Here is a 13,679-nt window from a genome sequence, read left to right as displayed (position 1 = left end):
TAGGAAAGGTGGACATGGCCGCAGGAGTCTGAGGACGGGTCACCACTCGGCGAGAGCTCTTGTCGGCGTCAGGAGATGGCGTAGGGTGAGCCCAGTCGGCCAGAGCTGCGCTGTCGTCCGAGATCGCGGCGGCACAACCGGTCGGCATGAAATCCAGCGAGCGAGTCCCGTGGCCTTTGCCGTTTCCTATGGTATTCTTTCGTTGTATGAACATATAGACCGCTTTCCGCAGCTAGTTTGTTTATGCAAAACTAGATGGCGCCACCGCACCGAAGCGCCACGGCCCTCTCCTCGGTGGCGTGTGCCCGACGTCGCCCTGCAGTCTACGGCGAGAAGCGGTGGCGGTAGTATTTCTTGACGAATTAAAAAGGTACCTGATTTCTGTCAGCCGTAAGGCGACACTGCGCAGCGCCAAAAAGGAAAGAAACAGTCTTCATGCAAAACGAAGCACGTGGCTCTGAGACGAGTGTGCGCGCCCGTCTCAGAGTTGATAAGGTGAGGAACGCAAGGCGACGGGTAGGTGCCACTACAATCGCGTCTTAGCAAAGCGTTGGAAACACTCACATTTTCGTGCAAGCGTTGCATGGTGCGCGCAGCGTGATAAGCGCTGCGGTCCTTAATATTACTTACGTATGCGTTTTCTAGTAAGAGGTGCACATGCGGAATATATATATACGTGTTGTTATGGTGCCCCAGACTAGCGCAATAATTGCTTATTAATTGAGAATTGCATAAGTATGAACGTTAAACATTTGAGCAACATTGGTGGGCGCTGCGGATGTCGTCGGCCGTTTCAAGTACATGGTGCCGTTAAGAGCAGACAAACAGACAAATGTACAGACAGAGAGACAGACAGACAGACAGACAGACAGACAGACAGACAGACAGACAGACAGACAGACAGACAGACAGACAACGGCACAGACAGACAGACAACGGCACAGACAGACAGACAGACAGACAGACAGACAGACGGACGGACGGACGGACGGACAGACAGACAGACAGACAGACAGACAGACGGACGGACAGACAGACGGACAGACAGACAGACAACGGCACAGACAGACAGACAACGGCACAGACAGACAGACAGACAGACAGACAGACAGACAGACCAAACGTTTTGCGTCGAAGGTCCCCAAGAAGGACTATCACATAAAAAAAAAAAAAAAAAGAAACGCGTGGCGCAGACTATGCGCTGTGCTCGCTTTGCTGGCCTTCAACCCGGGTAGAGTGTGCTACAACCCGGGAGTGGCGACGACGAATCGGCCGGCCATCGGCGGCGGTAAAGAAGCGGAAGGAGAAGGCCATTAGATCACGTGTTCAAACGCGGCAGCTCCCGTTCGCCGTTGCGGAAAACCGTCTGTACTCGGGGTCTTCAGCTTATACCGCCGTCGCTTCGCAGCCATTTGTAGTTGGTCTTAACGGTTACCGTCTTCATTTTTAGTTGAGCAGTGGGAGTTTACCCCATATATATGTGGCATAATCGTAAACTGGTATGTACCCGTTTCTGATTGCGATTGTTTTTTTTTTTTATATGAACAAGGAACTATTTGCTGAACAGCTTCGTTGTTAAAAGATAACTTTTTGAGTTCGAGTTTTATTGCCTCGTCGCGCATTGGGGGCAAACATTAAACGCACCGGCCGCATGCATCGAGTCCTCACATAGTGCAAGTTCGTGAAGGGCACGACACCGTTTTTAGGTACCCTTATTGCGCGTGCCGTTGTCTTTCTTCTTTGTGGCCTCCGTGCACTCTTTCTATCACAGGAGACACTGCAGAGCAAGAGTGCCGCACGCTCACAACAGGCGAAGAGGAAAACCGAGGTTGTTGCAGGCTGTGCGGCCTTCTTCAAACGCACACAGACGACGCTAGTCAGACGTTCTTGGGTATGCGATGCAGCATTCTGCTGATAGGAGTTCGAAGCGATGTCCTTTTAAACCACTTGACGCGGAACATTCACTTGTCGTCTACGAAGACAGTGCCACTTGGCGTCCTTTTCTTCCTTTTGTTTTTTCTCGTGAGGTGGCAGGATCTTATCCGGGATGATTGGTGACGGTATTTCAAGTACCGTGTTTACTTGCGTGCTCTAAGAATTAGTTAAACGTTGGCTGGCATCAGATAACGTCTGCTTTAGAGCATTGACTATAGTCGCTTGTATACCTTAAGTAAAACTTACAGGATACATAATGCATTTGCCTAAGAGAATAGAGTTTCCTGAGTATAACTAGAGGGTATTGACCGCTGCGATTCCTCAGCCGTGCACCATGGGAATAATGGGTAATACGCGTATTCAACAAGTTTTTGCGCTTGCGGGCTTCAAACATACTTGTGGCTTTGTTTATTGCTGTGTTATGGTAATGGTTTAAAATAAAAGAATGGATCATTGTGAACTCCGTGATTCGTCTTAATAAGTTCAAAGACGTGAAGCTTAACCGCTAAACCTTTGCTGTACTTCGTCTTGCGACAAAGTGGGATTCATGCCACATGAAGCCAAACTCATTCGAACGAACAAAGATTAGACAAATCCGTGTAGTGCTCATCATCACCAAGATGATGAAGCGCCGTGTGTTGCAACTTCCATAGACATTAGCGCCAGAGTTTCCTCTAGTGTACCTATAGAAAACTCTATGCCTAAGAGGACTCGAAGGCGAAAACCATCTCATTCTTCGTCTTCTCAGTTGTCCCCGGCGCTTCCCACAATGCTTTCTGCACTTAATGTATAGTTTTACATTGCCTCTGTCACTGGAGAGATGGCAAGCTCTCCATAGGTCATCTCGTTTTGCACTGCCTCCGTGATAGAAAAACCTTGCTCGAGCGGCGATGTCTTACGTCATGACGTTTTCGTGGGACGTCATGATCTCTTCGCAAATTTTGGTCACTTGTGAAGTCATAATAACGCCACAAGGTGACCTGAACATGGGATGATATTTGCATATCTCAAGTAGACGCCGATGCTGGCGACGGTCAAAGTTTCGCGTTTGGTAAGACATGTAAAGGTATCACATTAATATTTGTGTGATTTGCCAACATTAAAGAAAGAGTCGCGCTTTCGCCGCAATGGAGAAGCAATGAAAAGGGACAGTAAGAAATTTGAATGTCACACGGAAAGAAAAGAAATAAATATCTCAGAGCGTCGGGTTTCGCATTGTCGAAACTTGCAACGCGTTGCTCAAACGCAAAAGGCGTGACAACTGTGACATTGGTTAGTTCACTCTGGTCCCGTTTATAGCTGCGCGTTCTTTTTCAACGCCCTTCTTCGGTGCATTGGTGGCACTGCTTGTCATTGCACGTTGAAAAGCATCAGATGGTCCAAAACTACCGGAGCCATCTACTACGACGTCCATCATAATTGTATACCCTAATCCTGGCTCGTAAAACCCGATATATTAATTAGAATTGGTGTATTACGTCCCCAAACCGTAGAATGTGAGGCACGCCGTATTGGAGGGTTTCGAAAATATCGACCGCCTGGCGTTCTTTACCGTCCACTGATATCGCACAGTACCGGGGGCATGGGGCATTTCATCTTCGTCCAGAATGCGACCGCCGCGTCCGGAATCGAACCCGGGACCTTGGGATCACAAGCCGAGAACCGTGACTGCAGCGCCACCGCGGCGTGTCCTCTGCTATTGTCATTATTGGGAATGTGGTGGGACTATCGGTCGCCTCGAGTCGCTTTGGGTCGCCAGCCGCTGAAGAAGGAGGCTGAAGAAGGAGGTTATCTGATTGGTGGCTAAAGTCAAGGCACGAGTGAAAATTAAACTCTTTACTGCAAAGTACGAATCCTCAAACTCCTTTTTTAAGGAAAAAAAATAAATATAGTTTTAGGTTCATTAGGTATTACGGCTTGGTGGCGCTAGCCACCGCCCGATCTAAAGGGTACAGCCATATCCATCCATCCATCCATCGCTGGAGGTCGCACCGCCGGTGCAGTAGTCGGAGATTTGAACGAGCCTCTACAGAGAGCATTTCTGACCATCATTTGTCAAATCGCGACGTTTTGCGAACTTCATCGACCCTGTTGTATGCGTGCTTTTCCATCGGATGGAGGCGGAGCGGGCGGAATTCAAGTGCACCGGTGATGAGGGAAAGAGAGAGAGAGAGAGCCGGGAGAAGGGTAGACGTTTCTATTTCGGTTCCACCGCGACCTTCGCTGAGGAACGCCTCGCGTTCGCAAGCCGATCGAAGCCGGAGAAAGTCAATCATATATATCCCGTTTGCGAGCGTCGTCGACCGAACATCTACCGGTCGTGCACCGCCACGGACGACTCGACGGTTTATATACCCCACTCGGGCGCGGAGGGTTTCGTTCTCTTGCAGGTAAAATAAATGTATTAAAACAAGGGGGAACTCTACCTCTACCACGGACTCCTCTTTCTCTCTTGTCAGTTGCCTAATGACCTGTATGCGTGCGTCGGCAGGAAACAAGATCTCCATTAACGTAAGGGCGAAAGAAAGGGATGCTGTGTGTGTGTGTGTGTGTGTGTGTGTGTGTGTGTGTGTGTGTGTGTGTGTGTGTGTGTGTAGGTACGTACGTACGTACGTACGTACGTTACATGCAAACATGCCAGTGCAAACGAGTGTTTATCTCGGTAACCGCCTCGACTCGGGTTTTGCCCCGGTCTGTTAAGAGTTGGGCTTACACGGAAAGCTCATTAGTGGAGAAAGTGAGATCGAATGTCTGGTATGACCATCCGTTTTTCCGTGTGCCCGTGGCGAGGGAACAGCCCTGCATGTGTCCGGGTTAATTGATAAGCAGTCGAGCGGGTGTGCCGTATTAGTGTCTCAATAACGCAGTTTTTTTATCTTTCTACTTTCTGTATAGTTTCGCACGTTACGTATGAGCTGCATTAGTGCCGACACGGTACTAATTTGGCAGTGCGATGTCAAAGGAGTGCTGATGAAATTTTGTACGACAGGATGTTGCTATTGGGGGGGGGGAGTGATTATACATGAAAAGAAGAGAAAAGTGAGTCCCGTAATTGTCTCTCGGGGGGAGGACACCTCAACAGTAGCTCAGGAGGTATGGAGGTAGAGAAGGGAATAAAAGGGGAAGGAATTAAAGATAGAGAGATAGAGACGAAGGAGAGAGCGAGGCGCAGGGACAGGGAGTGACGGATGTAAGGAGAAGACAGGACAATTGGACACGGTTGCAGGAGTACGAGGACGGGGCACCTCTGGCGAGAGCTCTTGTCGGCAACAGGAGACGGCGCAGGGCTAATCCAGTCGGCCAGAGCTACGCTGTCATCGTCGTCGGGGAGCGGCGACAGGAGGTGGCGTAGGACTGGTCCAGTCGGCCAGAGCTGCGCTGTCGTCGCAGGTCGCGAGGGCACAACCGGTCGGCACGGAATCCAGCGAGCGAGTTCAGGACGTTGCTATGGAGCCAGCGTTTCCTTTGGTGACACCGCGTGTTTCAAGGATTTTTCGACGGAGTGCATCGCGATTTCAAAACGACACGAAACGCGCCCGTTAGCGTTCGTCTACCGTGGGGTGTCCCTTCGGTTACCCTTGTTAAGCGCGCTGCAGAAGCTGATCCCGGAGGCTGCGCAGAAAGATTGCTTCGTATACCAGCAGAGGGCGCTGCTCGCCAGCTCTAACCTGGAGGTATACAGCTATATACCGCTTTTCGGTCACGTCAGGCAGTCGGCAGTATAGTCAATGGAGCCCTGGACTTCAGGATCCACGCATCGAGCTCCTGACCCTTTGTTCCAAACCCTTGAATACGGCTCTTCTTCGGCGCAAACCGTGCTGCAATGCTTGATCAGCTTCGCGATTGTTCATGATCATTCCGTTAACATGACGTGCTATAGACGCGAATAGTTAAGCCTACTCGAGAGCTTACGCGAGCACAAGCGATAAAGCTCGGATGTTTCACTTTGCGTGTATAAATGCCGACGGACATTTACCGCAGAACAGATCACTCAACGGCCCGACGTCTCTTCAACCCGCTATCAGTCTACAGTGCGAATCGTTTGCACGTCGTCGTTTCGGTTAACGGGAACAGGTGCGTCCAAGTAAAAAGATTAGCCTCGAACACCCTGACTGATGCCGTCGTCAGTGTCGTGGTCACGTGACAATATGACTAAAGGCGGCTTTGTAATGTTGGTTGCACATTTTGGAGCAGCGCTGCTTTTCAAATAAAACAAAGTAGAAGTTATGTTTTTTGCTATCCCGATGCTCTGTTAGAGAGACCTGTTATAAATGTTTGAATATGATTAAAATACGTTGACAACTATACCTGCGTAACCGCGCAAGAACTTGAAAGATTGGTATTCGTTCATATATGCCTGCTATTTTTTTTCCGTATAAATCCAAGATAGCTTGACGCGAAGGATTCTTGTGCTTTTCATGCGTCGATCGCTTCTCGTATCTTGTCGGTAAAGTGAAATTCAAATTGAATTTCTGAACTCAAATACTCTCAATTATAAATTATGATTCGTTTTAAATGAGGCGCATACGTTCAATGCAGCGGGAAATTGCGGAGAACGCCGCATTGTCTCAGTACGACATTTTGTGAGGCATCTTTTTTGGCTTAAGTACTGCACGCGTCCAATTCAACACGTCATTTGTTTGCTCTGCACTTGCTTTTGCTGCTTCATAGACAGCTGTGAGTCAGCGCCTATAGCGTTCGTCGTTAAATTTGGAACTCGTGTTGGGTTCGTTGACGCATTGTCATTTTTTTTTTGTTGCTCCTTCGTGTCTCAGCATGAAAACATCGAACGGAAGGAGAAAACGTTTCTTGTAAGAAAAAGCAACCGTTTCTGCTATATTTAACTTATTTCTTGCTTTTTTAATTGTCACCTTACTTTATTGTTTAAAGGTCCGGGTGTCAATACCACTGCCGTGTACGTGGGCGCTCAGACAATCTTGAGTGTGCGTTTTGCGGCCGTGTTTCGCCTGAGATACCGCTGTAGCTTAAGCTGCAAACAGTTGCAAAGAAAGACTTAATTGATTGACTGATTGATCTCTTGGGAATGTGCGGGCATGCGAATAGGCGTACCTGTCGTACCAACATCTTTCTTTTTTTTTATTTCCTTCTTTCTTTCTCCCTTTCTTTGTTTCTTTTTTCTGTTTCTTTTTCTTTCAATCGTTCGCCGTGGTGGTGTAGCTGAGCCGAATGTCGCAGGTTTGGTTCCGGCCGCGGCGGTCACATTTCGGAGGGGACGAAATTAGAAGCCCTTCACCGTAGGCCTCCCTCATATTCATTTTTTTTTATTCCCTTCACTATTGAGCTCTGGAACTTGCTACCCGGCGATACCTGCGGGCTCCCTTTGGAGCAGTTTCTGAGTGCAATATCACATGCGTGTTAAGTAGATATTTCCATGTTCTTTTGCTTTCTGTGCTCTTGCTCTGTTCATTCTGTATGTTGTGTAGTACTATGAACCACAAATTTGTGCCATATGCTCATGTTTTTGTTTCTGCTTGTTATCACCTGATCATTTGTATGTCCACTCCTGCAATAGCCCTAATAGGGGCTGCAGTATGTATAAATAAATAAATAAATAAGTAATAAATCTAGGTTTTGGGACGTGAAGCCTATATTATTATTATTATTATTATTATTATTATTATTATTATTATTATTATTATTATTATTATTATTATTATTATTGGAGAATGTTCACAATGAAGAATCGAGAATCGCCGTGAAGAATGACGAAAGCTGTAGTCGATAAGCTTTATAGGCTATAGCCACGAAAGAAATGAACAGAGCAATAGAGTGGTCGCGGGAGGCCATTCCGTTCCGATCGAAGACGAACCGATTGCGTCTCGCTTCACGGCGTGCACAGCGGGCGTCCCTCCCCCTTTTTTCTCTTTTCTTTTCTGGTTTCCTTCTCGGCGCACGTCGACCGTGAGTGGCCTTCACCGTCGAGGTGGGCCGAGTTGTGTACTATAGTGTGTGCTCTGCAGGCAAGGCCGTAGCGGAGGACGAGACAAGACCCCGTCGGTCGATATCCGGAGCCGCCCCAGTCCGCGCGACGATGTTGTAGCAGCCATTGTCCCAGCCTGGATGGTGCCGGGGTTACCGCATCTGCGCGGACGTAACGGGGGTGGGGTGCAACCACGGCCGCGTCCAGTCTGAGCGGCTTACGCGCGGCGGTGGTCAAGTTGTTATAGTGCTGCCCCGAAGGCCTGCGGGATCGGTTACTGGTCGCATTTCCGATGGAGGCGGAAATGTTGTAGGCCCGTCTGCTCAGATTTGGGTGCACGTTATAGAGAACCCCAGGTGGTCGAAATTTCCAGAGCCCTCCACTACGGCGTCTCTCATAATCACATGGTGGTTTTGGGGAGTTAAACCCCACACATTAATCAATCAATCAATCAATCAATCAATCAATCAATCAATCAATCAATCGGTTACTGACCGCGGCGGACGCATTTTAAATGCAGGAGGAAATTATTGAGGCCCGTGTGCTCATATTTGGGTGCACGTTAAAGAGCCCCAGGTGGTCGAAATTTCCGGAGCCCTCCACTACGGCGTCTCTCATAATCACATGGTGGTTTTGGGGAGTTAAACCCCACATATTAATCAATCAATCAATCAATCAATCAATCAATCAATCAATCAATCAATCAATCAATCAATCGGTTACTGACCGCGGCGGACGCATTTTAAATGCAGGAGGAAATTATTGAGGCCCGTGTGCTCATATTTGGGTGCACGTTAAAGAACCCCAGGTGGTCGAAATTTCAGGAGCCCTCCACTACGGCGTCTCTCGTAATCATATGGCGGTTTTGGGGCGTTAAACCCCACATATTAATCAATCAATCAATAAATCAATTGGGTACTGGCCGCGGCGGACGCATTTTTAGTGCAGGAGGGAATGATTGAAGCCCGTGTGCTTAAAATATTACTTTGACTTATCGTATTTGCATACAGAGATACGCAGGGACACAGAGGATAGAGGGAGAGAGCAAGCTGGCAACTGCCACCTGGAGGGGCACAACGCCTGCTTACTCTTTCGAGAGGAGGGAAATGATAGAGTAAAGGAAAACGGGAGGAGAGAGTGAGGAAAGAAGCGAGGGAAGTAAATAAAAAAAAACGGCGAATACGTACGTACGTACGTACGTACATACATACATACGTACGTACGTACGTACGTACGTACGTACGTACGTACGTACATACATACATACATACATACATACATACATACATACATACATACATACATACATACATACATACATACATACATACATACATACATACATACATACATACATACATACATACGAATAACTCGTGTCGTTTTTGGCCGAATGTTTATGTGACACTGCTGAAGTCGGTTCATCGCTTTTTCTTTTTGTAGCAGAGGGTACGTTCGCCTACAGAACCGGGTAAATACGGTACGCCATCGCATCAGCTCCGCTATTTGGGGCGAACGTTTCTTGGCTGTCGCATGTGATATTAGCCGTCAGTTGGTGGGGGAATATCAATGGGATGCGTCGTCTCGGATGGGATATGTGGGCATATCGTTTTCTTTTTCTGCAGTTTAGTGGGTCTGGAAAATGAGGCGTTTTACTGCAATACCGGGGTTTTATTGCGTTCTGGAACGACGCTCTCATACTATATAGGAGGAGGTTATCGACCAAAAACCGCGCCGTTCCGACGAACGAGCTGTCGTCATGCGTGCTTGCGGGCGCGGTATTGGTTCGCGGCTCTGTTGCCGCTTGGATTCTGTAGAACCGGTGCATCAGTGCACATGTGTTCGTCGGGTTTTGTCAGCTTTTGAGCATAACGTCGTGGGTTCGATTCTTCAACCCTGGGATGGCGTTCCGATTTGGGAAAGAATGCTTGTATAAACACTGACATACCCTTCAGCGTGAGGGGGGAAAAAATCCTTTACTCTTTCTGGTGAGTGCTGAATTGCCGCTTATATGACTCTCTATAGGGAGACACGTTTACTCCCTTAGGAGATGATTACGGTACACTCTAAAAATATCGAGTAAAAAGGGTGTCTTTTTGTCCCACAACAATAATCGTCATCAGGCTTGCGTGCGCTTCCTTTCTTGAAAACTCGGCGCTGGCCACTTTCCTATGGAGAATGCGATGTAACCCTGATAACGGGCACGTCGATCGTGACCGGAATGTACCGGGCGCGGGGCGATAGCGAAAGGATGGAACGCAATATAGATGACGATTATTGTTGTGGGGCAAAAATACACCCTTTTTACTCACTCTTTTTTTAGAGTGTAGTAGTGGGACCGAAAAGAGAGTTAACGTCACAATTTAAAAAGAGTCATTTGCGTGGCATTTAAGTATACGCACCCAAAAAGAGTAACAGGTACTATTTTGTTTTTATCGCTTAGGGTGCACTGTAAGCTTTTATTTCCTGGAGTGTGCGCTGTACTTTTGTTCATGGGCTGTGCGTGAAGTGCTTGCCCGCTACTATGGGCGTGAGGTCGCGAGTTCGCAAAATGCATTTCGAACACGTTTGATCGACTATATCCCACTTCCATGTGTTGCTATCTATAATTCAAACAATTAATTCAAATCCACATCGATTACGACAACAAACGTTATCTAACGGCGACACGGGCCGCCCATCTATCCGTATGCTATCTCTTCGAATCGTCGGCCTCGGCGCGGTCCATCGGCAGCACGGGCCTCCGCTGCTCGTTCAGCCACAGCATCCTCCTCAGCCTGCGCACGAGCGGGTGCCTGACGCCGCCGCAGGAGCCGGCGAAGTCGTCGGCCTCCAGGTCGAACACGACCACGCCCAGGAAGCCGGAGCCGGGCCCCTCCAGGAGTAAAGGTCGCGCCGACTCCGGACCGAACCCGGAGTACCAGTCGTACTCGGACTGCACCTGCACGCCGAGCGTTGTATGGTTCACGCCACAAACCTTAAAGGACCATGCCGCCCGATTTTCACTCGTGTAACTATTGCTATGTATTATTTATATTCTCCCTGATGTTGAGAATTTCCTTATTTTTGTACCAAGTATTGTATTTTCTTATATTTTTATATTCTGTTTTGTCACTGACATTTGTTACCCACTCCTGCTTGGGCCCGAACAGGGCCGGCAGTATTTGTAAATAAATAAATAAATAAACAATCTATGTCGTGTGTTAATGTTTTACGAGTTCTACAACGGTAAGAATTTACAGCAGCGTGTTGATTTTTTGATTGATCGTGGGATTGTTTTATCGATTGATTGATTTGGTTCTAACGTGCGGAACCTTCCATACTTCATGTGTGCGGATGCAATACGTTATAAATTGTGAAAATTCTGTTGATTGATTGATTGATTGGTGGTTGATTGATTGATTTGGTTCGAAAGGGCAGAACCTTCCACACTTCTGGTGAACGAGGGCTATAATGGTATAAATTGACAGTACCGTGATTGGTTGATTGATTGATTCATTTATTGATTGACTGATTCTGTTGAAAGTGCAGAACCTTCCATACTTCTGGTGAACAAGGGCTATAAACGATATAAATTGACAAAACAGTAATTGATTGATTGATTGATTGATTGATTGATTGATTGATTGATTGATTGATTGATTGTACCACGAGGCACCCGCTACGGCTGCCGTAGAAGGACCGGGTCGCGTAGCCCCGCACACCCGCCGTCGCCGACGGGGAACGGGGTCCTCCTCCTCTTCCTGCTCGTCCCACGTTGCCGCGGCCGTCGCGGTGATCCCATCCCCGGCGAGGTTCCCGTTCTCCCGGCGACCTCTCCTCGTCCTGCCGCCGCCAGGTGCCGTTGGCGATGCGACACATGTCGCGATACGTGGACTCGCCGACCTGCGGCAGCGCGGGAAATTCGAATCGATGCGTATCACGGGCGAAGCAAGAAATCGGCTATAGGGGATGGAAGCTCCGGCTCTCTCTCATATACCGGCTACGTGGGCCTTCAGAAAAGCCAGTTACCGACTGAAACGAATATAGCTTACCTATTCATTCTGAAAAAGACAGGGCGTACATTGCGAAGACGGACACAAGAGGGACATCAGGGCATCTCGTCGCCATGTTTGTACGCCCTGTCCTTTTGAGAATGAATACGCACCAACTACTTCAGCTTCCTGTTACTCATAGCTTACCTATTTTCTTTCTGCACGCCTCAAGCCACTTACCTGATGGAAACGTCCCTCGATTGTTGCTCGTGCTGGCTTTATCATTTTTATGTGCATCGCTTTCATGTATATTATTTGTTTTGTTTTTAGGGGCGAAGCTCCTTATGGCGTGGCTTGTGCGTCCCTCGCAGTACGTAACCACCAGTGGCACATACCCGAAATAGCGGTCCTCACAATGTCTGCTGCATGGGGGCACTTGTACATGACGAATACATGATGAAAAGATGTGAGATGGCTGTCCTTGGAGTTTTCTCTAGACATATGGACGGACGAACGGACTGACACACGCACGGACGGATGGACAGACAGAGGGATGGCCGCAAAAAGAGATGGACGGACGGACAGACGAAAGAACAAACGCACGGATGCACCAAGGATCACACAGATAGGCGGACGCAAGAACGAATGGACAGACAGACTGGCGAACGCTGCGCCCCACCAATCACCATTCACTCCGTGGATATGCTGTGATTTTTTTTTTCTTATGCTGTTGCCAGACTGGCCGTTTCAGCTTGGGGGAACTACTGTGTCCATTTATCATACGCACGCTTTTCGTCTGTACGTTATCATTATCATAATGCGTTCGGTTAGGCAACCTCCTCGTTGTCGTGCTTGAGCATCATCATTGTTGGTTCGCCGTACGTAGCTGTCGGCTGCCGGGTTCTCGGATTAAATAAGCGTCTTTCCACCCAAGACCTCGCAATACTCGGTTTCGTCAAATAAATTTTCAGTTGGCCGTCACGCAGTGCCCGTACACGCGTTTTTTTTTTTACTTCGTCCCGTGGTTGCGCGGTTAATTACTTCTTTGAGAAATGTACCAACTCTTTCACTTCGTTTTCAATGTCAAGGAGATGACCGATTGTTGGACAGAGCGACGGAATGGGAGTTGATAGATGAGAAACGGAGTCAAGACATGCATACGGTATGGTGGGGTGATGAAACTAACAAGTTCGCAGACGCAAATGGAATGACCTTAAGCTTGATTGGATCGATAGTAAATCACTGGCATAGCTTCGTCCGGCTGCGTTCATTAAAAAGGGTGACGAGGCGTCGTTAACGCTGCACTGTTCATCGCGTCACATTTCGTGCATTGAATGTGATGCCGCACAAAAAGGTGACACACTTGTCAGAGCGTGATGGAGAAGCAGTCACTGCATAGTTATCATGTGATAATGAATTTACACGTAGTGTACACATGTATTCAATGTAACAAATACTTTACTCAAAACTCATTAAGGGACGCCCCAAATAAAGTTTCTCTCATTTTTTTCTGGACATGAATTCTATAAGAAGAGTTAAAATGATAACGGTTTTCTGACATTTTTTTCTCAAGGTGTAACTGATTGTTTGATTTACGGGGTTGGCATTCGTATCGCCCTCAAATCTATCCTGAGCCCTCTCAACACATGAGAGAGAGAGAGAAAGAGAGTAAGGTAGAGGGTGGATATATAGCTTAACAAAGAACTTTGGTTAGCTACCCTGTAATGGGGAAGGGGGAAAGAGGGTACGAAAGAATGAAAGATAAAGAGACAACATATAAAGGCATTACAAAGCCGCCATTAATAGCACTGGCTGAAAGCATTGTCCAA

General features: G+C 47.8%; 2 protein-coding genes across 2 annotated transcripts in view; one reads left to right on the top strand and one right to left on the bottom strand.

Moving 5' to 3' along the window:
- The window catches only part of LOC119167160 (uncharacterized), a 349,532-nt gene that overhangs the window by 96,275 nt on the left and 239,578 nt on the right, over nucleotides 1-13,679 (top strand). The window lies entirely within an intron of this gene.
- Nucleotides 10,512-13,679, bottom strand: part of LOC142765050 (uncharacterized) — a 51,462-nt gene continuing 48,294 nt past the window's right edge. The window contains exons 10-11 of the mRNA XM_075865619.1: nucleotides 11,525-11,761; nucleotides 10,512-10,817 (exon numbers count right to left, since the gene is read on the bottom strand). Coding sequence (XP_075721734.1) covers nucleotides 10,569-10,817; nucleotides 11,525-11,761 — 486 coding nt within the window. The 3' untranslated portion in view covers nucleotides 10,512-10,568. The remainder of the gene's footprint in view (nucleotides 10,818-11,524; nucleotides 11,762-13,679) is intronic.

Source organism: Rhipicephalus microplus, chromosome 6 (assembly GCF_043290135.1).
Source record: "Rhipicephalus microplus isolate Deutch F79 chromosome 6, USDA_Rmic, whole genome shotgun sequence".
Classification (NCBI taxonomy): Eukaryota; Metazoa; Arthropoda; class Arachnida; order Ixodida; family Ixodidae; genus Rhipicephalus; species Rhipicephalus microplus.
This window is presented reverse-complemented; position numbering and strand designations above follow the sequence as displayed.